We start from the raw sequence: 24,429 nt of genomic DNA, 5'->3' as shown, positions 1-24,429 counted from the left end.
CGGGGATCGGGGCGGCGGCGGGAGCTGGGGACAGCGCCCTCGGGGGGCGCTAGGACCCGGAGAGCGACGGCGGGGCGGGAGCAACGCGCCTGCGCGGCGCTGTCCGGCGAGCGGGCGGGCTGCACCGAGCCGCCCGGCAGCGGCGGCGGCGGCGGCTGCGGGAGGAGCAGCGGCAGCGGCGGCGGCGCGGGACCCCGCCGCCCGCACCGGCAGCGCGCTCAACCCGACCCGACCCGGCGCGGCCGCAGGGTCGGAGGCGGCGCCGCGGGAGGGCGGTGCGCGGCGCTGTCCTTTCAGCACCGGCGGGCGCCCCCCGCCCCGCACCGCCGGGAAGGGCGCGGGCACAGGCACAGCCCCGCTGTACCCCCGCGGGGGCTGCAGGCGGCACCGGCAGCCTTGCGCCCGGCGCACCTGTGGGCAGCGCCGGTGCCGCGATTTTTTTCCCTTTTTTTTTCCCTTTTTTTTTTTTTTTTTTTTTTTTTTTTTTTTTTTTGTGCTTTTGGCCACGTCCAACCAGGGAAGGGCCCTCCCCCTCCGGCACGTCCCTGCGCCCCGGCACCGCAGCGCCCGCGCTCCCGGAGCATGGCACCCCCTGCCCCTGCCCCTCCGCCGCGGCTGCAGCTACGACGGCCCCCGAGTGTCTGACTTCAGACGAAGGCGGTGCAGCGCCGGGAGCCACCGGCACCGGCTTCCCCTCGGAGCGGCCCCCGGGGGAGCAGCCCTGGCCGGGGCCCTTCACCCCCCGCGGGCCTGGATCGGGGCTCGGGTTAGGCTCCCACCGCCGCCGAGCAGCCGTCCCCTTACGGGCTTGCTGCCTGCCGTGCTTGCTTGGATGAGTCTGCGACATGCCTAATAAGAGACGAGATGGGCCAGGGCGACGAGAGCGACCGCATTGTGATCAACGTGGGAGGGACTAGGCACCAGACTTACCGCAGCACCCTACGCACCTTGCCCGGCACTCGGCTGGCCTGGATCGCTGAACCCGATGCCCACAGCCACTTTGACTATGACCCCCGCACGGATGAGTTTTTCTTCGACCGGCACCCGGGCGTCTTTGCCCACATCCTGAATTACTACCGCACTGGCAAGCTGCACTGCCCTGCGGACGTGTGCGGGCCCCTGTATGAGGAGGAGCTGGCCTTCTGGGGCATTGATGAGACCGATGTGGAGCCCTGCTGTTGGATGACCTACCGGCAGCACCGTGACGCCGAAGAGGCTCTGGACAGCTTTGGTGGGGCACCCCTGGATAGCAGTGCCGAGGACGGAGACATAGATGGCACCGGAGACTCTGGTGATGGTGAAGAGGAGCTGGAGATGACAAAACGCCTAGCACTTAGTGACTCCCCAGATGGCAGGTCTGGGGGCTTCTGGAGACGGTGGCAACCCCGCATCTGGGCACTCTTTGAGGATCCCTACTCCTCCAGATATGCAAGGGTAAGCTATGCAATCAGCACCCTCATCAAAACACTCAAACGTCCCTTCGGTCTGCTTCCTCCCAGCATCATCAGGGTTATCTCCACTGTCAGAGCAGAGCAGCCATCCGTGTGTGTGGCCATACAAAAATCATGCATGGGCTATGGGGGTATAACCCACACTTTCAAGCGGGCCTCATGCATGGGGCACGAGTGGACACCAAGGCATGAGCTTGTGTACTCATATGTGTGAGTCCAGAGACCCTTATTTTCTAACAGGTTCCTAAAACCCCACAGCCAGGTGCAGGGTCCCAATCACGGGTCAGGGAGATTGCCATTACACCAGTTAATTTCCCTCCATGCACAAATTTTTACAGTCAGTCATCCCCCAGTAAAGAGAAACTCCATGTCCAGAACTCTTACAAGCTAACAGACTCTCTCCCATTTGGATGGAGAAAAAGGATCATGGGAGCAGGCAGTCCTGGGAGACCAGAGGATTTGGAGAGTTTCTCAGCCTGGACAGGAAAGGGAGTCTTTTCCTATCTCTCTTCTCATACGTACCATGTTAAATATTTATGATCATGTTTCTCTGAGAATGGGTAATTCAGTTCCTCACTTACCTCCTCCTTGGCTTTTCCCTTGTGGAAAAAACAAAGTATTAATCAGAGAGGAGGGTTCATTCATGTGGAAGGGACGCTGTGTTTTACAGGTTTCTTGCTTGGCTACTGAAGGACAACTCCTCCCCTCCTGGTGCCTGCAGTTGTTTTGGAAAGGGAATGCACATTGGTGCAATTCACAGCATAGCTGTGGATAAAGATGGTCTTAAACAGTCACCCAACTCCTCTGAGTAGGTACCTTTCATGTTATTACATATGAGAGGATAATTACATTAATTAGGGCTTGAAGTCAAAAGTAAAGAAAACATTTAGTTCAGGATGAGCAGTGGGATTAACCCCTGAGACACACATATTGATAAGTAGGAAAATAGATGAAGGACAGTGCCTTTGCAAAGAGACTGTTTTGGATAGGTTTTACTCCTCTCTTAAACATACCTTAGTTACAGCATAATTGCTGCCAGCCCTCAGTAGGGATGAGCGGTGCTTTGGTGTGGGAGGATGATCGGTGTTCCTAAGGAAGATCAAAGAAGTGAGATCAGATTAGGAAGGAAATTGGACGGATGGAAGGAAGAGAAGTGGAAATGCAGGGACAGGGGAGCTGCTTGTGTATGAATGGGTGGTGGAACAGCAGCTGCTGGAGACTTAAGGTCTGAGCAGAGATCTCCAGCAGGGAGCCGCCAGGTCTGCAGACTGAATGAATGGGGAAAGCTGGAGCAGAGCCTGGAGTTATATCTTGGTGCATTTCTAAAGATTCTTGTTTGCATACCCTTTGGAGATTTCCTCCCCGAACAAAGAAGTTAATATTTTAAATGAATTCCTTTAAACAGCATGGAGGATAAAGCAATAATAAAATATTTACCATGAGATGAAAGGATGATGCTGTTGAATTGCAGCTTTCAAATCCCTGATTTCTGCCAAGGGAACATGGAAATGGAGAGGGAAGGCTGGAGGGTATCCTTCAAAAGGCTCGCCTAGCTTCCTTTAATCAAGCCCAGTATTAGCAGGTGTTGGTTTGAATAGCAGATCTATCTGGTGCCCAGGAATCTGTTGGTAAAACACATTTCAAGTCAAGGCAGTGTGCTTGTTCAATATTTTGCAGAATGGTCCAAAATCCAAATGGATAATGCTGTCCCAACGAAAAGGATACAAACAGAGCCTCAAACACCCTTTTGCTGATGTACAACACCATCTTTGTGATGTACAAGCTGGAATTCTAGGAGGATACAAATTCCATTTTCTAATTCTCTTCATGTATTTTCATTTAGTAGTAGGCATTTTATAAAGTGATTAGAGTTTGGGTGGGTTGGTTTTGGTTTTGTTTTTTTTTTTCCAGTGGATATTACACAGTTTATTCACAATTACATGTGCATACCTGATAGTATTCAATCCCTAATTTACCTCTAACTTCCTCTTTCCTGAAACAATCATTATAATAGAGAAATATGAATTCTGTTAAAGTGTATACAGAATATTTTATGGGTTAAACGTGATTCTTTAACTTGTATGTATGGAGACGTAGGCCCTATGCATTAATACTTATCATGAAGGAAGATGGATTTCATCATCAACACATGCACACACTGTCCATTAAGAAGACGTTATAAGACACTTAACACTTTCTAATAAAAGCCATATGTTATGGTTAAGGATGTAAAAAGAGATGGGAGTTTGATTTATGCTCCTGTAACCTAACACAGACGTTGCAAAAAAGACCTCAAACTCACAATAGCTAATTTACAGTAGAATAATTGATAGCATCCTTAACAAGTGAATGGTATATCAAAGCAATCATTAGTAGTCAGGCAACAAATCCACTCTTACCTCACTTCTAATTGTGTACAGTACTCTCAGTTACAAGCTGTATTTCAGTCGTGAAAAATTTAAATTCCCACTGCCATTTTGTCAAAAAATATACATCACAAAAATTTGCCATCCTGCTTGGATCTGAGACTGCTACTAATGGGGATTATTATATGCATACTTAGTGTTTACATATGACACAAAAATGTATGTAAAAATATCATCTTAATATAAGCATCAGTTTACATAACCACTATACTGTTACACTTGGGCAAGTAAAAGAAGTACAGTATACAAAAATTAAGTGAAAACATGCATATCTGAAAAAAGCAAGATGTCTCTGGACTCTGTGGATGGTTAGGAACTGTCTATGGAAAAGCTCAGCATTTGCTCAAATCTACCCATTCTTGGAGCATTTTGATGGACACTGTTTACAAATATATTTGACTGGTTTGCTTCACCATCATCTAATTCACACTAAATTACATCTGTTCTCACTATAGATGGCCTGGGGAGACCAGAAGAACATTTGTGTATGTCAGGCAAAATAAGCTAACTCTGCAAATTCTGTCTATTTCTAAACTTACTTTCCTAAAGCATAAGCTCCCAGTCATAATCATTTGTCTTCAGGTAAAATACAGTCAACAGTTTCCTGTTACAACAGTGGCTGAGTTTTATATTAAATTCTAGTTTTCTAACCCTTACTTTCTTAAATAAGCTAGCTCTTTCTAAAAAGATTAAATACATTAAACAAATGCATCATCTTCTAAATCTGTAATAGGAAAAGGTAGTTTGTTTCAAATCACAGATTGCCTCAGACACCTACCTTAATAAGATAAATGGGTGCTCATGCTTCTCCCTAACTTGAAGAATTCATACTTGGGTAGCAGAGGCAAAGCCTGGTACCTGGAGGTCTAAACAGAGTAACAGATACAGTGATGGAAAACATCAGATTTACAGAGATACTGGGTGCATATGCAGACAGACAGCATCCAGGTGGATTTTCAAGAGCATCCATCACTTCACGTCACTGGATACTGTGCACCTGAATTGGTGAGACATTTCTCTAGAGCTTATCAGAACTATCTTTTTTGTATGGTCAGGCAACTTTGTAAATTTATTTTTCTTATGTAGACACAAGGGGGGAAAGAGAGTCACACAGAGATACACTAAAGCAGCATAACTGAGACTTATGCTGTAATAGAGTTCCTGCATTCTGCACTCATTAGGCTTCGCAGGCCACTCAGTACACAAACGTGTCAACAATATTTTTCTTAGCATCCTCTCTCTCCTTTATATTTATGTCTGGTCATGCTGTTCTTACATCAGCGCAGCTCCCACTCACTTCCTGGGGAGTTTGGGTGCTAGAGGTACCCAACATGTTTGCCCCCTTCCTTCTCCTCCTCCCCAGCAGGATAAGGCTGTGTTTGTGTTAATTCACAGTCGTTAGGTTAGTCAGTGCTTGGGAACCAGGAGCTTTCAGCTGAGACTCTAAGCTAGCGCTCACATTCAGATTGGACAGTTGAGCTTCATTAATGAACCCTCAGGAAAGCTTTTGCAGTCCTTCCAAATAAACATTTTTTGCTGTTTTAAAATAAAAGCTGGTTGGGGTCCTATGGAAAGTCCTCAACAGCTTGACTTGCCATCCTGGCTCTATGCTACAGGGCTCTGATCTGGAAGAGGAAAGGTGTATGGCAAAACTCACTCGCCCTTCCCTCATGTTGTCTGTCCCTTCACATCCTGCAGAAGGATCTGCTTTCCTCAGTGGGTGATTTTTGAAGGACAAGTTTCCACCACAGAGAAGGAGACAGAAAAATGGGTAGTGGGGAAAAGAGGAGAAGAAGGTATTCTCCAGGGATTTCTCCCAGCTTTCTTTTGTACATTCCAGAGCATTTCAGCCTTGCTGTGTTCATTTAAACGGATTTTTCTGTATATAAACTACATCCCGCAGGTATGAGAAGGCTTATGGGATCCTAGTTCCTGAATAACCATACTGTCTCAAGGTTTTAGAGGCTGGGATGATTTCTACTTATACTTTACCTTGGCCCAGTACAGCTAAGCTTGGGAACTGGGGAAGGTATCAGGGAGCGGGAAAGGGTACTCATCACCCTTCAAAAAGAGGAGCATATTCTGCAGCTGTCTGATGTGGGACACACTTTGCACAGGACTGCTCCACAGACAGCGCTCTGGGGGCTCCTGCCAAGTGTGAGCAGATAGGGAGAGGAAGAAGAGCTGCCCCTTACCCAGAGGCACCCCTCTCCCCGGGGAGGGATTGCATCAAAGGGGCCCTGATGGAGCTGCTCCCCCCCCCGTGGGCCTTTCTGCAAGGTCTCCCCTGCAGAGGCGTATCTAATCCTGCTCTGTAGCTGGCTGCAGTAATTCTCACCGTACACTTCGACAATTAACGAGACAGCCTAATTTTAACTGCACGCTGCATTACAGCTCTGGAAAAATTATAATCTTCTCCACATTAAATGAGGTTTCCCCTGCATTTGTAATATAATGGAATTACAGATAGACATCTGTTAACTACCACTCTGTCATTCATTATTAATATAGGTCCTAAAATTCCATTTTACTCCTATTTTCTCCCATCCATGGTACTGCAAATCCTTATATAACCCATTAGTAAGCATGCTACAGGCTTTTCTGCATCCTGTCCAAAGAGGCCTTTGCAACACCAGCTAGAGAGTGTTCACTGCTCACATCAAGTCCCACACTCAGTCCCCATCAAATTACTTAAGGTGGGAGCAGGCATGTTCCCAAGGAACTCCTAAGAATTGTCCCTCTGACTTAAGAAGTATTAAATTTTATGATACCACCACCCCCCAAAAAATATTTATAAATAAATAAATGAAACAAACCAGAGCAGCCATACAGAATCTTGACTTCATTAGTTTGAGTTGTTCAGAAACACTTAGGAAGATATGAGGTCTGCCCAGAACATGTTGTAATCTCTTTGCAGTCACCACCTCACAGAAGGATGAGAGGGATGATGTTATGCACCTGACAAATCTATGGCTGGCTAGTACAGACTTAGCAGTTTTAATTCAAGGAAGGTTTTTTTTTTAATCTGTTCGCCTATTTCCAATTTTATTTCTATTATTCTAAAACCTTAAAAAAGAACAGCATCTGTTGCCATTTAATTTTTTTTTTAAATCTTACTTAATTTTAATGTTTCTAGGTTACAAAATTTACTTGATTTAGCCAAGGCTGTGATTGTATGGATCATACCATCATATGCATACACATATATATGCCTTCCTATCACTGCCACCTCCTACGATGCTGAGTGGGATTTCCATATGAGGAAGGACTTCAAAATAAAACCATCCCAAAATACTTCTGAAAATGTAACCTTGGTGCCACTGAAATCGATACAACTGGTTTCAGTGTGATATTTGGTCCCTTCTCTCTTTAATCCACCCCATTGTGCCTTCAATTATTGTCTTTGCCCTTCTCCTGACATTTGCTATTTTGGTTAGGAAAAAAAAAGCAACAAAATACTGGTATTCTTTGTTGGTGTATCAAGAGACAAAGGATAAAAAGATCCATGGATAAATCATAATATTTCTATTTTAGAACTGTTCACAAAAAATTGATATAATAGACTATACCTAGGAAGTCTATTTTTCCATCTTGTTTTTCCTTCTGCTGTGCATTCAGTGGGATTCATCTTTCTTATTTTTAAAAATACGTGACTGATCTGTGTATATTTATGGTAGTACTTTAGTAAAGTCTATACATACTGCCTTTCTTTTAACATAAGGAGAGATGTTAGCAAATCAGCAACAGAGGGCCCAGCCTTCATGTTATCGAAATCCAGTGCCAAATTTACCACCAACTTCAAGGATAGAAATGAATTTTCCTGCAGTATGGTTCAGGATCACAAATAAATTGCAGCGTACCGCGTTTTTAATGGATACATTGCATACTTCCAAAGCACTGAAGCAAGAGAGATCATTGCAGTTTATTAGCAACATACATATTCAAATGTATATTTTCATAATAGCTTAAAGGCATAAGCATCTTTAGCACACTGCATCAAAACATAGAGCTCTAATACTGACAAAGCTCTTTGTGATCTTACTGGCATTTTTTTACTGCAGAGGACTATAGAATAACATCCCCATTCAAGCCTCGTGACTTCAATTAACATTCAGCCAAATCATATCCAAGCGCTGTATTTCATAATAAAAAGGGCAAGCAGGGGTATTCTGTTTGAAAAATAGGGCCCTAATTGCTAATCAAGTGCGTGATTCTTGCTTTTGCAAGTACAGATGGCAAGAACGACTTTCCATTTTTGTATACGCTTGATTTTATGACATTTCAGGGCATTCTTGGGGGGATAAGACTAATAGCACAGCCATTTTGAGATCTTTGCAATTGTATTACGATTAGCTTCTCAGTTACTATATGCTGAATTTGATCTGAGGGAAGAACACTATTGGAAGGCTGACTTGGCTCTCTCTACTGAATATTGCATTACATAAATACGTGATTCACTCCAAATGGTACACAGGAGTGTTAGGATCGGATGAAATCAGAGAAATCTATGAATCTGTGGAGAACCACCCCCTCCCCCTGGAATATGAACCGAATGCTGTCATTTCTAGAATAATTTTTACATCTCTCTCCGGTGCTCAGTAAGGACCCAGATTTTGCTGTCTTCACTCCTACTCTTGTAGTGATAGCTTACTCCAGGAACATCCCTCTTTCCTTCGGGCTGAGAACAAGGTACAACCCAGCACGGGTAAAGGTGAAAGGACCAGGCCCTAATTGATTTTCATTTCTTTCAGAGATGATTTATACGATATAATGGGGGCTCTTATATATCACACTATAAAAATTATGAATAAATCTCAGTGGAAGGCTTTTTGCAGTGATTGCTTATGATGTAAGACCCTTTAATGACAGGGAGTTAAAATTGCAATGTAATGGCCTTCTGTAAATGCAATAAATCTCGGATTTCAGTGCACTGCGGACAGCCAGCAATGTGTGTGCTGCACACGAGCTACCAACACAGGCACATGCTGCTGGCACACACTTACATAATTATGTTGATACTTCAGAAGCAGCAGTAAATCTCAATGCTGCTTGATTTACTTTGAGAAAACACTCAGTCAGGACCATTGTGGTGGTGTGACCGCATGAAATGGTTTAAGATACCCTACCGGCTTTTTGCATGAAAAATCCGGGAAAGAATGTGCCTTTTAACAAGCTGTAAGATGGATCATTTGGTTTTAAATAACAAAGGCAAAACTAGTTCCTACCAAGTCTTATAATTTCCCAGAGACAAATATGAGTTAAAACAGGCATTTTTTGTCTGCAAACCAAACTGAATCCATCTACTTTCCTGAATGTCCTGCCTCATCTACTCAGCATTCACAAAAAAATTAAAAACGTGCACAGAAATACACCAGCAGATTAATAGCTCCTTGTTTCAACTGCAGCAGAATCCTATTCCTGCCACTTTTGCCCTCCAAAACCACATTTAAAACATTACCTGCATTTCCCTGTTCAAATACTGAAAGATCTGGTCAGTTCAGGTAGCTTATTATTTGACATGCATCAGAAATGTAGCTGCAGATTTCACTTTGAAAATTCATTGCAATAACCCTGTTCAGTTTTTCAGTTTGGATTCTTGCAGTCTGCATTACGCTGGATCAATTGACAGTTACAGATGGTGGAGGCCAGTTTTGTGATTTACCCAGTTATTAATTAAATTAAAAACTGCAATCAGGATGCTTCTAATTTGATAGCGCACTTCAAAAAAACTAATAGGAAGGAAGCCCTAAAAATGCCAAGCAACTACAACCTCCAGTGGCAGGGAGGTCATGTATTATAGCAGAAAGGGATGTGGGCAAGGAGTTAGATTGTCAGTAAAAACCCACCCCACCTCACAGAACCACTGCCACAGCTACCACTGATTTTAGTGGGATCCAGCCAGAGACCTGTACAGTCCTATTTCGGGCAAAATTTTTCAGGACAAGGACAATTGTGTAATTGCCACAATCCTCAATGCAAAAGGGCTTGCCTCCACAGCAGCTTCTGATCTCTACTCTAAAAACAAGCCAGCATGCTATCAGCAACATTGTGCTATTCCAGTTTCTTTTTTTTAGCATGGATCTCCCCATTGCTTATAGTGTGGAGTTCTGCAAGCAATCTAGTGACAGTACATCTTAGCACTTCTTGGGATGTGCCCCGCATACTGCGGAAGTGATTTTAACTCAGGCTTTTTCAGTAAAACACTTTGTAAGAACAAACCAAGAACAACCTAACTGTGCAACCATAGCTCAAACAATAGCAGACTTGAGTCAACTGCTGGGGGATGGTGGGGCTGTTTGGTTTTCTTTTTGGAGGCGGTAGCAGATCAGCTTGTATCTGAATTTTGCTTAAGCAACACTGAAATTCAGTGTTTAGCTGACAGGAGTTCAGTGTTTATCCTACGAAGAAGTCCCAAAGGTACTTGTGATTTTATTAAAAGACCTAATATAAATTTCAAAACTGTATAGATTACTTGAAATGTTAGTTATGTCTAAACAGCAGGAAATCAATAGTGCAAAAGTGCATTCACTGTTCTAAAGAAAACATGGTTTGGGCAACCTGCTCCGCTAAGAAGGGAAGCTCATTTTATTTTGTAAGTGTCAGTGACATGGACTAAAAGCAAATTAACAGTTTGAAATTCATTAGCAATTCTATAGCATCTTATCTCAAAACCACAAATGTAGCTTTATATATGTACTACCATCAGCTACAGCAACTCCTAAAACAGCACATTTACTGTCCTCAAAGGGTATCTTGGCTAGGACAGCAGGGTAAGCCTTTCTTCTTATTAATTGATCTTTAACATTCATTGAGAACAGTCCATATGTCCACAGAAATATATGCTGACCTACACAGTGTGAATCTACTAGAAAGCAAAACCACAGAAAATCCTCAAACCAAAAAACGAACCAAGAAAATGCCCAAACTTGAGATTTGGACAGAGGATTGCAAGAAACTGAATGAACGCAGCTTATCAAGCGAGCATTTGCTAGCAGATCTGACTAAAGTCATTATTTGTGCACCCTACTTGCTTGCGTATGTCAGCTCTGAAGAATCCTCTCAGAGGTTCCAGCTAGCATCTACAGCATGCCAGGATTACACAGGCAGACCATAGTCCTATAGCTCAGCAAATAAACCTTTGCAATGGCACAGGCACACAGGCAGCACATTATATTAGCTCATTAAACCATGTCATTTTGATATTTTCAACCCTTCTCATTTTCTGTGAATTTTACTGTGTGTGGAATCATACAAGACATTTAATCTTGGTGTGTCATCTTCAAAATAGGAAAAAAAACTTTTCCCAGATTACTTGCTTTACGTATTTTTTGCCTCTCTCTGGTTATTGCAGTAACTAGCACAATAAGGTTATCATCTCGGTTGATGCCTCTAAATGCTATTGCCATACAAGTAGCAAGTTAAGAGTAAGCATCTCTGGGAAGAATTTACACTAAGCTCTGAATTGGAGCTGATCACCCAAAGCCACTATTCTTCAAAAGTTGTGGTACATGTATGGTGATAGGCGCTTTATATGTATAAATATATATATTTATATATATTGCCAAACAGTGCAAAGACAGCAGGGATGGGCACCCACTATCACTCTGGTGCCACAGAGATCTAGCAGTCATTTGCCACAGCTTCACTTCTGAGGCCAGACTCATGGAAGGATGTAGCTGTGTGAGTTCAAACTTACCATTCCCAAAACTCTAAACTTGCAGATATAACTTTTTTAAAATGCATATTGAAATTTCCAGTGCCTACAGTATTGTTTCTTCCCATGCCCAGAACTGCTTTAATACTGTTGGCAACTGCTTTATATCAAAACCTTGTTAATGCCTGTAATTTTTCTTCACTAACGAGCACAGTCTTTTAAATGTACTTGCTGAATACACACACTGAATATAAGCTGTTTTCAAAAACACACTCAAATGAAAACAGGAGATACTAGTAGTGTAAAATAGTTCCCAGGATGCAGTAATCCACTAGCAACAGTTTTTTGCTTAAATGTGAAATTTCAGGTTTGATATTTTCCTCCAATAGCAGGATTTCAAATTTTCATCTGTCTCTACTCAAGAGACTTCCCAACTTCAGACAGCTACATAATCCAGGCAGTTAGTGAAGCTGATCCAGTTTGGATGGCATGGGGAATACACAAACCAATATATTGGATATGTGGCAAAGCAGTGTTACCCAATAACGTGGAACGAAGCTGCTCCTGTGTGGTAATTCTGGGCTACTGAATTCAGCAAGATTAATAGACAATCCAGAGATATATAGTGACATTGGTAGAGACAGAGTACCTTCAGCGTGCGACAATGCCAGGTTTCTACTGTCAGTCACTTCCCAGTGCAAAGCCAGTTCCCGTTAGGAAATAACTGTGTGTTGTCCTCATGGGGCCGGCTCCTGGATGAGCCACGTGTAATGATTTAGTGATCTCTGTGCAGCCCCTATGGAGAAGGAATGTATAAAATGCTCAAAAAAGTATGAGATGATACACAGAAGCAGAGAGAACTTCTTTCATCCCAGAGCCTGAGCAGTCCTGCCACGCTGGAAAGCGAGCTCCCAAGTCAGTATAAGGACACATCACGTAATTTGTTTTGAAAAGACCTGTTTCCCAGGGCTATCAATCTGTCACCTTTCTCTTGTGCCATGAAATACAAGCATTCTTAAAATCTTTGAAGGCTGCCTTTTCATCAGTATTTTAACATAAACATTCTTTTAATTTAAATAGAAATCATTCACTTACATTCTATCACTTTTGAATATTTCAAAGCACATTATTAATATTAAAGGAAAGTGATCTAAATTAAAGTATTGCCAGGGTTGGAAAAGCACTAGGACAAGTCTTCACAAGACTAGGGCTTTTTACAGCACGTGTGCTTTAGGTCTGGCAACACAGTGATCAATAAACATTCAAGCCATTACATTGACTGCCTTCATGATAAACATAAGGCTAGTTCAAAATCTTTGTGGAAACTGTGAAGGGTATATTGTTAAATATCCCTCTCTACTGTAATTTACCTTATATAGGCGTCTTGCCAGGGGCTCTAATGAAGCAGAGGCAGTTTTGCAGTTTTACCATCTGTTACCCAATCTACTCCCGCTATAACAGCAACACAATTGTATTAGAACTTAGAAGTGACAAACATTGAAAAAAAAATGTTTCATTGTTTAAGTATCTTTGCTGTGCAGTGTAAAGAACAAACTATTTAAATATTTGGACAATAAATAAAACATTTATAAAACTGATTTGATTAAAAAACGTGATGTAGAAAACCCCCTACAATAGAGTAGTTTTACATAACTACAACACAATGAAGAGGCATAAATAAGAAATCATGTTATATTCCACAGCCTTTGGGTTTAGATGTTAATTCAGGCTAACACGTCCCATTTTTGTATCCTGCAGAAGAAGAAAAAAAAATCAATGAAAACCCCCTTTGAAATATGAACAGTGTTGAACATTTGTAACATGTTACATCAATGGCATCTAATATAGTTCCAAATTGTAGAGTATTCAGGAATTAAATCCTTATATGACTCTTTTCCGTCCTGAGTGAGGACGTGCAGGGTGAAAACTCCAAAGAACACTACGGCTTAGCTTTGCTTATGTGCGATGGACTAAAAATGAATACTTAATATTTATATGAATCATTGTCAGTGTCAAGTAAGATGAAGCTTATAAAAATAGAACCAAATCGGGGAATGAGTTTTAAGACTCAGTGGGTAAATGCCTCTTTACTTACAGTATTATTTATAGGTATTTTTCTAATCTGTTCTGTCATCTTGTCTCTTAAATTATTAGAAAAGGAGAAAGGAGGGACAATGGCAAATGCAGATAAAACAGAAAACTTACTGGGAACTGTGGCAGAAATATGAACAAAAGCCAGGAAGTTTGGAGCTATGTTCCTAGGCCTCTTGTTTTCCCTATGTTCTACATGAGAACTGTTCTGGCCTATTTTGTAATTAAATCTGTATGTATTTTAAACTACTCCCTTGCTACAAGAGGAATGGTGTTTTCAAGAATCTGTTTTTGTGTCTGAAAGCCCCACTACCACATTTGAAAACATGCTGAATACAAGCTAATCAAAAGCAGGTTTCAGGCTCTGGACTGTGTCAGTGGGCTCGCCAAGCATCAGACATCCTGCAGTAGCAGAATTCCCCTTTGAATGTTGATCTCACAAAGAACGTCACTACAGGAGTTCCAGCACCAGAACCCGATTTTCATAGCTGCCCTTGAAGTCAACGACAGCTGCAGATGATGTCTTCAAGTTGATCCCCAAAAGTTCTTAAGCTGGGCATGGAAAACTTTTTAAAATGCCTGTTGGGATGGCTTTGCACATCTATTCGTGATCATCTGATGAGGAGACTGCCAGCACTAATATCTCCCTGCATCAAGAAGGTTCTGTAGTCTTAACTGTTTGTGAAAATACTGTAAAAAACCTCTACAAAAAGGGTAAGATATAAACAAAATCTCATTAGAATTTGAAGAAGGATTCAGTATTGAAGTGCAAAATACTCAAGACGATTAGGATGAAAGTCACCTTGTAGGAAAATTCAAAGGAAAGGGCCACATCCAAAAAGCTGCTTCTGGGTTCTTGCAAGTAGGGGGAAGTTATCTTTCACATGTAGGAATCTGGGGAGGTCATCTTTAGTTTCATTCTGCAAGGAGGTGGAGATCTCTGCTAAGAAGCAATTAAAACCATTTGCTCCCTTACGCAGAGACTCACGTAACACAACCTCCGAATTATGCATCTAGTCTGTTCCTCCAGTCTACATGATTATGGATTACTGCACAAGGGGACTGTATCCAAAGGTTTTTTGATCATTAGTAGCATTTTTATAAGCTGCAGTGTGACGTCCTTTTTCATACTCTCCATGCAGGTAGGATTTCAAAGTAGCTGTGTATGTCTGCTGAGAACAACAAAGAACTGCTCTTTGATTTTATGACATTTCTTGCACATACAAGCTTGTCCTGCTCTTGACTTCAGCAGCAAGGTCTACTTCAGACCAGTAAGAAATTTCATCTAATATCGTTTTATCCTGATTGTCCTAAATCTATTTTAGAAATAAGATGTACATATTTGCAGGCATGAGAATCATGGTAAATTTAAACAGGGATCCTAGACATGAATGTTGGGAATAACAGCCCTTTTTTTCCTTCTTTTTTTTCCACAAAGACATCTGATCACATTATTCAGCCCAATAGGCAACCATGTTTTGTTTAGCAATGAAGTCTTACAGATGCAATCTCTACTTAGCTGTGTGCACTAGTCATTACTTCTAGTAACGGCAAAACTTACAGTGGAAATCCCCCTCTGTGCCATCCTTTGCTCTTCAGCAACTTTAGCATAAGAACAAAAAGAGAATTGGTTTTCTCCTATAGGCTTACACATGACTGTCCAGAGACAGCAGTAGGTTGCTCTGAAGATTCTCCTGCCGGAGCTGTAAGAGGGCTCAGAAAAACGCCCTAGACAATTTATGTGTGGAAACTACATTCACAAGCACTGTGCCATGTTTATCGAGAGCCCAGCAGCTGTATTTTGAGAGGAATATCAATAAAGATTTGGATACAAATGGAAAAAATATCTTCTCGTTCACTACCTGCACTGCATATAATACCAGCTGTAATCAAGGAAAACATTCAAGATGACAGGAAGCTATCAAGCTGCACAATTCCTGCTAGAGCTCACTGCGAGTGCTCACCGCAGTCCTGCTAGTAACATGCCCGCAGGCCACAGAAACACTCTTAAGCCAACTCACTAGCCCAAATTATGAGTTCTTTTAGTTAACACAACTCACCATAGGCTTGCAGCTTAGGGTAGAATACATTTTTGTTAAAATACCCCTACCTTCCTCAAAATGCTAAGCAGTCACTCGTGGTTTTGAAATTCCCATTTTGCTGGGGCAGTGATTTTATTTTTTAAATGCACACATAGGAAGAGACAAGCCAAGAGTAAGGTCACGTCACCAGTCCCTCTCTAACATTTATTTCCACAGCCTTATTTGTCTTTCAGATCCAGCTTCTCTTGAGAGTTGCAAGGGGGGAAAAAGGGAGGGGAAAAGTTGAGGATTTTGTGGGGGGTTGTGTTTTTGTAAACTGCAGATATTGTTTAGGGAGCTTTCTCATAATGCACAGACTTTTTTTGGCAAGAAACAGGGTTTGGATTATCAACATTATCGTATGTATTCTGTAGTTTCAGAAATAGAGCTGGTCCAATGAATGTAGTTGCTTTTTTTTTTTTTTCAAGAAAAGATTTTTTCTCTCTCTCCCATTTCTCCCCCTCCTCTCAAAGATTTATTCAAAGTTTCTCACTGTTGTCCATGAGAAAAAATCCAAAGTCTAGCATTACTTTTTTTTTCCTCCCCTCCTACTTACTTAATGAAAAAGTGAAAAACTAAAATGCTAGCCAGAATGAAATAATAAACCAGCAATGATTAAGAGGGAATGACCAAGAGATAAAAGGCAAAGCATTTTCTGCAGAAAATTTTGTTAAAATCTTTGGATAAGGAAAAGGCCAGTTTGAAGTCTGCAGGACAAACGTGAAAAATTTTGCTGCTTAATGCTTTCAAGAATAAAAGGATCTCTTTTTTCCAAATTGCTTTTATAATTTCAACTGAGTTATTTACAAATGCACATCTGCTTGGGGTCCTTTAGCTTATTAGAGGTGGGGTTTTGTTTGTTTGTTTTTAAATCAGTTGAGAATAAAACCAGGTTTCCGTGTAGATCAGGAAAATACAGCTTTGCTCATGAATTTTTCTTCAAATGATTCTCAGCTGTTTCTCTAACCCTTTCTGGATACGAGACCACTTTTCCCTTTAGAAGGATTGACATCATCTTGTCCTTCTGATTGTTCCTCTTTCACTCAGAGGATGTGGCACCGATCCTGGTTTTTTAAACAAGATTTTAATTGCTGTTGAATAACTGATCTGCTCACAGAGCATGGGGTGCAGCGGAGGAACTGCAGTCATCATCAGATATTAGAAGGACACTCTCTTGAAGCGGAACTACAAAAAATAACGTTTCCAATATAAGCAACGAGAAGGAAAATGCCTGGAGTAGGATGTAGCAACAGTAAATAGGAGATGGGAGGAGGCTTCAGAATTAGAAGAGCAAATCACTGTGGGGAGAAGGAAGTCTTGTCCTTCAATGTTCACTAGATATTGAAGAATAAAGTGTTGGGACCCTCAAAGGAAATGTAGGATAACAAATCACCAGCCTACTAGTAGGGAAACAAGGCTGTCAAGAGCTTGAAATCTCAGACTGTGGCAATTTACAGCTAATCCTTTTTCCAGCAAGGTGAGAACAACCTAATCAGAATAATTCAGATGAGTTAGCAGTACGCCAGTACATTCTGCATGTGCTGCAAGCAAGAAAGCAGCCCTCACAAGGACCCAGGAAGAAGGGAATTTGCAGTAATAGATTTTGTGGTCAAAAGAACACATTTTGACATTGCAAGCTTGCCAAAGAATAAAAAAAGTGTTAGGCTCCACAGTGAAAAGCCTCATGTACTATCGCCAGTGCTAGCACTGGAGAAGCCTTTGCTGTAAGGACATTTGAGGATTTTGGATGACGTGTTCCAATGCACTCATTTTTTTTTCTGTGGCCTGTGAAGGTCAAACACCTTGACAACTGGCACAAAAGCTTGGCAGGAAAAAGAAACCCAAAACCAAAAAAGAGGCCAACTTCATCTCTTTAAGAGCTCTAAGGCAGAGGCTTCAATGTTCCAACCCAGCCAAACCAGCTTTTCCTCTTAGGAATCCTGCACAAGAATTATGGCCTTCACCACGCACAGAGACTCCTTTCAGCTGTCATCCAAGACTAAATGGGATTTCAGGAGAAAAAATCAACTGGCCTAATAAATATATAGGGCACTTGTGGAAGTGAGAAGGCGCAACAAGCTCTTGGTCTGTCAGAGTGAAAGATGCTGCGCAAGTTGCAGTGACCATCCCCACAGGTATTAAACTAGGGGTAATTCTCATTGTGGATTAAATCCATGGGAGAATTAGCACCCCTTTTCCCTTGTCTTATCACATCAATTAAAAAACCAAAAGGCTAGAATAAATAAGCAATCTTTAATTGAGAATATATGCTGTCTGATGAAGAGCTGTGGCTTGTTAATATATTCTGTTCACTCAGGATTCCAGTGTGAATGTATGTTTATGATTCAGTGGCAGATACAGTGATGGAACTGAAGCAATAAGGAGAGATAAGGTAGCAGACAGAAGCAGTACAATCTTGTGTAGGAAGCACAAGAATGCACCGACTCTTGATCAAACTTCAAATGTGACCTCTGGCAAGTCACAGCTTTTCAATAGCAATTTACCTCTATAGTCAGGATAATGGAATATTGTTTATCTACCTCTTATGGGTATTGTAGAGACTAATTAATGTTTGCATGGTAATTTGGAGATAAGTTGGAGATGCTGTATGAATTTCCAGTATCATGTTTACCTTAAGCAGGTAAAGTGAGGACATCGTTTTGACAAAGAAAGAACTAAAGTTGTTCTCAAAATAAATCAGAGGGATCAGAAGGCAATCTTATCTTTGCTTCACTCTGGTTATTCAGCATTTCTCAAGAAGATTGACAGGAAATGAGAAAGCAAAGCTTTCGTAGATCAGGGTGGTAAAATTTAGGAACATTTAACACTATCTACAAAATCTTCCTAAAACAACTGGTAAAAAACAGAAGATTCTTTTTGCTCCTTCAGATGAAAAATTACTGCAAGACACACCAATAGAAGGTGCGTAGCAGATTATTGACAGATCTAGTAAATAACTTTTAATTAAAGAATGACAAAGTTTAAAAATAGAACACATAAATCCTGAAACAGTAATTTAAAAAAAAAAAAACAAACAAGAGGACACAAATTTAAAGCACTAGCAGACTTGATCATAACCTACATTTTAAACCGGCCCCAGTTTGCAGCAACCTTGTAAAGCCAGAAAATAGTCCAAGTGAATAGTGTCCATAACCTGTTTGTTCTGAATAGAGATTTCGAACGTGAGGAGCAAGTTACACACCAGCCCTGAAGAACAGAATAGAATGAACCCTTAATTTTTTATCTTGGCTGTTGTCAGAAAACATGTTGCTTTCCCAGAACAGGCAGACTAAGTACGAGCTGAGAGCTGTGTCTAGCAAAGTGGGTCTCTTCCAAGAAGACCAGCACCCTACAGAATAAGATGCCAGAGCAGATGCTGTATATGCTGAAGCCTGACATATGCTGAAGCTCCCTGAGCAATCACAGAAAGGCACAAAACATAGTGGGAGCAGTCACCTTTTTCTCAGCTGTGTTGGCTTTAGCTCCAGGATCATCTTAACTTTATGAGTCCTGTGACACAAAGGCTTCAGACAGGTATTGAAGATAAGCTACTCACTTCCTGAGGAAACATTGAGCCAGAAGTGGCAAAGGTACTACTACAGATCAGGATAGGAGGCAAAGAAGTTAGGGTAGATACAGCAGTATGATGCTTGGATGTCTTCTGTCACTGACAGTGTGTTGGGACAGGGAGTTCCCTACTCATTCCCCTGTAGACTCAAGGAGCAAGGCAGATAATACAAGAGCTGCACACCTCTTTGTAGACACCAAAGTCATTGAAAATACACTTTGACTAGTATGCTGACCACACCATGTGTTGCAGAGATGTGAACAGCACAAGACCAACTTGGTGACAGCTCTTTCCACTGTAACAGTCTGGTAATTCTTATTACAGGTGAGCAGAAAATGGCAAGTTGTCTTCATGTTGCTCAGAGGCCAGCATGTTCCTCAAAAACAAAAACCGAACCAAAAAAGTACTGCTTTTGAAGAATTAATTCTAACTCATATTTACCATGGTTTTGTTTCTCTATGGCATACAGGAATGGCCTGAAATTGCTTATATGGCAGCTATCTAATTCAAGGGATCAAAAATGTCAAATTTGATCTCCCTGTTTTGTTTTGCCTGGAGTAATTCCTGGAGGTACCAGGAATTACTCCTGTTCCATATGGAAGAATAAGGGAAAGGTATTGGAATTTTAAGAAAAAAAAAACCCATCCCCTTTCTTCCCCAGTGTTCTCTGATTATAATTAACGTGAAGTTAATCAAACCTCAAAGCAAAACAAAAAAGGTCAGAAAGCAATTATATTAGAAATATGCTCCCCAGTCAATTGCTTGCTTTTCAGGCTTTATCAATGTTGTAATTTCAATACTTATGCAACCTCCATAGAATTTTCCAGGTCTGAATTTTACTTCAAAAGCAGAAACTTCTCACCAACCAACCCCTTCAGGTCCAAGCACAAGAACTTTTTTCTCATAAGGGGAAAAAAGAAAAAAGGAATGCGTTTCCTTTTAAGTCTCCTTCACACTTTCAGCCTCCTCAGATGCCACCACTGCATCACAGAAGAAAACTATCAGGCACCTTCCTTCCTGCTTACTGCAGATCAAGTCAAGGGCACTTTGAATCATCTGGGAGACATTGCCTCATAGCACGCAGCCCCTGCAGAAAGAAATCCTCCGGGGAAATCAGTTTATGGCAGATACCGCACCGTGCCAGGTTAACAGCATATGTATCCCTGTCCTTTTAGCATAGGCTGGAAGAAAACGTATTTGCTAAAGCTACACAGCCAACAAGCATACTTTAAAAAGACACACTGTAATCAAATGTCTGTTTGTAACATTTATGACTTGGCAGATTGACTTGCACATCAGGCACACATTTGGATGGTTAATTTTGAGCCCTAATGCAGCAGAGCAGTCTTCTATCTGGCTGATGTCTCTCCTTTACAAAAGGCAAAGGAGTGCATAAATTATGTTTAAAAAGAGGTAGGCATTTTCTACCCACAGTGTAGAGTCACTGTAGGTGGATTATTATCCAGGAATACCGGAGAGGTAGGAAGTCTGTGATTTAACCCGTTCTTTGTAGTCTCTTTGCCTGCTATTGTTTTTACAGCCGACAGCCTGAAATTATCCACATGACAGGGTTTTTCAGGTAGTTCAGCAGCACAGCAGCTGCACTTCAGACAGTCAGCAGGAGTTAAAGCCCTAAAGCAAGGATTTTATTCTGAAAGAATACCAGGTAAGCCCTGCAGTAGCATCCAGTTGCCTCTGCTGATGTTGGCAACTATGAGGTTGTTGCAGTTTACTCCTGTTAGTATTTCCCTCACCAGACCATGCACTACAAATGCCATATATTAGCAGAACAGGATGAACTGTAAACTACCTTATGTAGGAACTGCAGGCATTTGAAGCCTAGTTCTTCTGCAGTATCTTTACTACTGGGAAAAGAGAAAGCAATAGCTTTCACACTGCAGACAGACATTCGTACATCAGGATGTGGGCATGACCTTTAGCTAATACAAATGGCCATAGAGATGCTTAACTGAAAAGAGCTACCAGCACTTAGTCCAGCTGAAAACTTGGCCTTCTACATGAGCCTCAAAAAAATTTTCTGAATTGTGATAAAGAAAAACAATCAGCATCAGGACTGAGCATCCCTAAATTCCAGTGATTTGCCTAAAAGTTGCCAACAATGAGCATCTTCATAAATAGGACCTACAAGACTAGCCAAAAAAGAGGAGGACTGAAAAATGTTTCAGTTTAATTTTAGATTTTCGTGGGTATCACTGCTCAACTTCTACACTTAGTATTCATGCAAAATTTTGCTTGTCCATCATGGAAATTCAAAATACTAGACAGAAATTACTTAATCTTTCAGTACCTTTATTCTATTGATTTTCTCCCAATATATGCAAAGGCACAGAGAGATCCCACCTTTTCTTAAGCTATTCAAAAGAATTCATTTACAGATATGAGAAAGGAATCCCACCTCCCATTGCTTTAAAAAACCTGACAAACAAGCAACGAGATTTCACCAGACTCACCACTGGAAATAAGTCTAAACAGGTAAAAAGCAACAATGCCAAATCCAGGAGTACCTGTGCTGTGCTTCATTCCAATGGATGCTTCTTTAAAACCTAATGTTTCTTCTGCCTGAGAATGGTAGCGAAGGCTCGGTATTTTCCAGGCAGATTGGCATCTGCCATGACATCTTGGTCTTCTTCCCTGATTAGCCGTCTTTGATCTCTTGAAAACAAACACGTATCTTACTAGATTCACTGAGTGCCACCAAGATCAGGCAGGGACACAGGCTTGTAGCCATTCCCTCCTGAGCGTACTTGGGGAGGAGGCCAAGAGCTGCTGGACAATGCGGCCTCCAAGAAAAAGAACAGACAAGGTGAGCCAGACCCACCTTTTGAGAGGAGAAAGAGGGAATATTTTTCCACTGTGATGAAAATGAAAGCTAAACCATGTTAGTCAACAAAGCTGGTCGCACTTGGGGACATGAATGGGAGAGGAATCCCCCAAGATGGGACAGGAGTTCAGAAACATTTCACTACTCTCCTCAGCAGTAACACAGCGGTTGCCCTTCCTGCATTCCTCAATGCCACCTCTGCGGGGTGCTACCCTTAGTTTTAAAATTGAGTACCTTGCAAGCCAGTAAGGCCAAGACACTATCACCAGTAAAGTGAATTTCTTACTTCTATTCTGAACCTCAGGGACAGTAGGCAGAATTCCCATCACAGCCATAGTCATCTCCTACCACGTAACAAAGGATACTAAATAGTACCAGAACACCTTCATCTTCCTTCAGCAACCTGCGTGGGGGATTGCCAAAGGGTCCCATTTTAAATCCCACACATGTGGAATTTATCCCTTTACATTCCCATTTCTGCTTATAGCAATACTTCAATTAATCAGAGGAGATCAGCTGTGATATGTGGAGCATCAAAGTTCTGGCTCCTTGCTATACAGAAGTCTGGGCAATGACTTTCTGACTACCTTAAACTCGTGAGGTGGGTCTCTGTTAAATAAAGCACTGCTCAGCTCTTCTGGACTTCTTAGGCAGTGGCTGTATTTTTTGTTTGATAGTTGACCCCTGCCACCCTGTACTTGCTGGTAAAGTTGAGCTGAAATTCTTACCTGTGATCTTGTCTGAAATTTTTATTTTGAAACTATTTCTACTTTCCACCCAAATAAAAGAGGATATAAAGAAAGGAGAATTCCATTTTCCCAATATTTTAACATTTTAAAATTTAGAACAGCTAATGGGATTTTTAGTAAGTTTTCATACGCTTTTTGAACCCTGAAAAGATGAACTGATAGCAGCCCATTTATTTGTTTCTGCAAGTGTGATATCTGAATAATTAAGTAATCCCTAAACATTTCTGATTATTTCTAAAGCATTCATAAAACAGTTTTCTACCACACTCCACAGCCAGCCATTTGCAGTAAGGTCTTTAGCCTTCTGTATCAGAGTCCACCAGTCAACACAATTGCATATTGCTAAGTTTGTGCCCCTCTGTAACAAAAGAAAACCAGTGGAAAGAGGCATTTAAATGCTAGTTCCCAATACCTGAAGTTATATTTTCTTTTATGGCCTATATACTGTACCTTTTCCTCAGAAGAAAGTTTTCCTATTATAAGAAGACAGAAACTGAGGCAGTACTTTAATATCAATGTATCCAATTTAAAATCCCATGCTACTCCAACATACTAAAATCAATTTTCCCAGGGAGAAGGATGCTTTCCCCAAGGATGGCTGTCATCTTAGGTCTCATCAGCCTTCAGATCTCTTAAGTGACCAGATTTTACTGACAGTTCAGTTGGTAGTTTTTTTTAAATCATCTTTCATCAAGGACCACCCCAACAAAAATCAGATTGAGAAACTACTGGTTTAAGAAACTGAAAGCAGAAGGGATTAGAGCTTGTTAAGGCATCTGATGATTTCAGGCATATACTGTAATGTGCTACACTATTACTATAGAAGAATTAGGGGCCACATTGCTTATATAGTGCACACAGTGATTGTGATTTTCTCAGGAGACTGACCTCCCCTCTAGTTTGCACCCTCTGTTAAGGGAAACGAATGAGAAAACAGAGCTTTAGGGTTTATCTGACTAGAAGCTGGACACATTGGCAACCGCAATACTGGTTGCTCAGAGATCCAGCACAGCAGCCTGGATGTTATCCATCTAATTTCAGTATCTAATCTCTCTAGACACTTATAATATGCCACTCACTGGTGTGCTCCATCTTAGCTGATAGTGAAATCATTTAATACAAGTGGGTAGTGAGGTAGGTGACAGGCTGATTGATAGCAATGTCTTCATTTAAAGCTATACAACAACACCAGACAGAGGTCTACAGCAGCTCAGGAACAAAGCTCTGCCTACATTTCTTAGTATCCATGCACGTTTATCATGCCAAAGTGTGGTTTATACTATCTACTAAATCATGTTCCTAAAAAGAAGCTGTGCTACCTCAAACCCATTCCTTAAAGCAAAGCTCATCAGCATCTCACAGGCTACTTAACAGTGAGAGTGATCGTTTCTCCCTTTTGACGGGGGGAATCTGCCTTTCCACAGCCTTATGGAAACCAGAAAGAATCCTGGCCTCTTGAAGCTGCCTGTATTTTAACGGTGATCTCTAACGCCTCACCTGCACGCACCGACACTGCTCATGCTCAGTGTCACAACTCTGTCCTGCATATCCTGTGCATGGTAATAAG

General features: G+C 41.6%; 1 protein-coding gene across 1 annotated transcript in view; it reads left to right on the top strand.

Annotated features, from left to right (window-relative positions):
- Nucleotides 1-864: 864 nt before the first annotated feature.
- KCNC1 (potassium voltage-gated channel subfamily C member 1) overlaps nucleotides 865-24,429 on the top strand; it is a gene marked incomplete at both ends in the record, with an annotated part of 110,336 nt that continues 86,771 nt past the window's right edge. The window contains one exon of the mRNA XM_084263490.1: nucleotides 865-1,434. Within this exon, the coding sequence (XP_084119616.1) occupies nucleotides 865-1,434 (570 nt within the window). The remainder of the gene's footprint in view (nucleotides 1,435-24,429) is intronic.

This window comes from Gallinula chloropus (assembly GCF_964237585.1).
Source record: "Gallinula chloropus genome assembly, chromosome: 4".
Taxonomy (NCBI): Eukaryota; Metazoa; Chordata; class Aves; order Gruiformes; family Rallidae; genus Gallinula; species Gallinula chloropus.
Note: the sequence above shows the minus strand (reverse complement) of the source record. Positions and strands in the feature narration are given on the sequence as shown.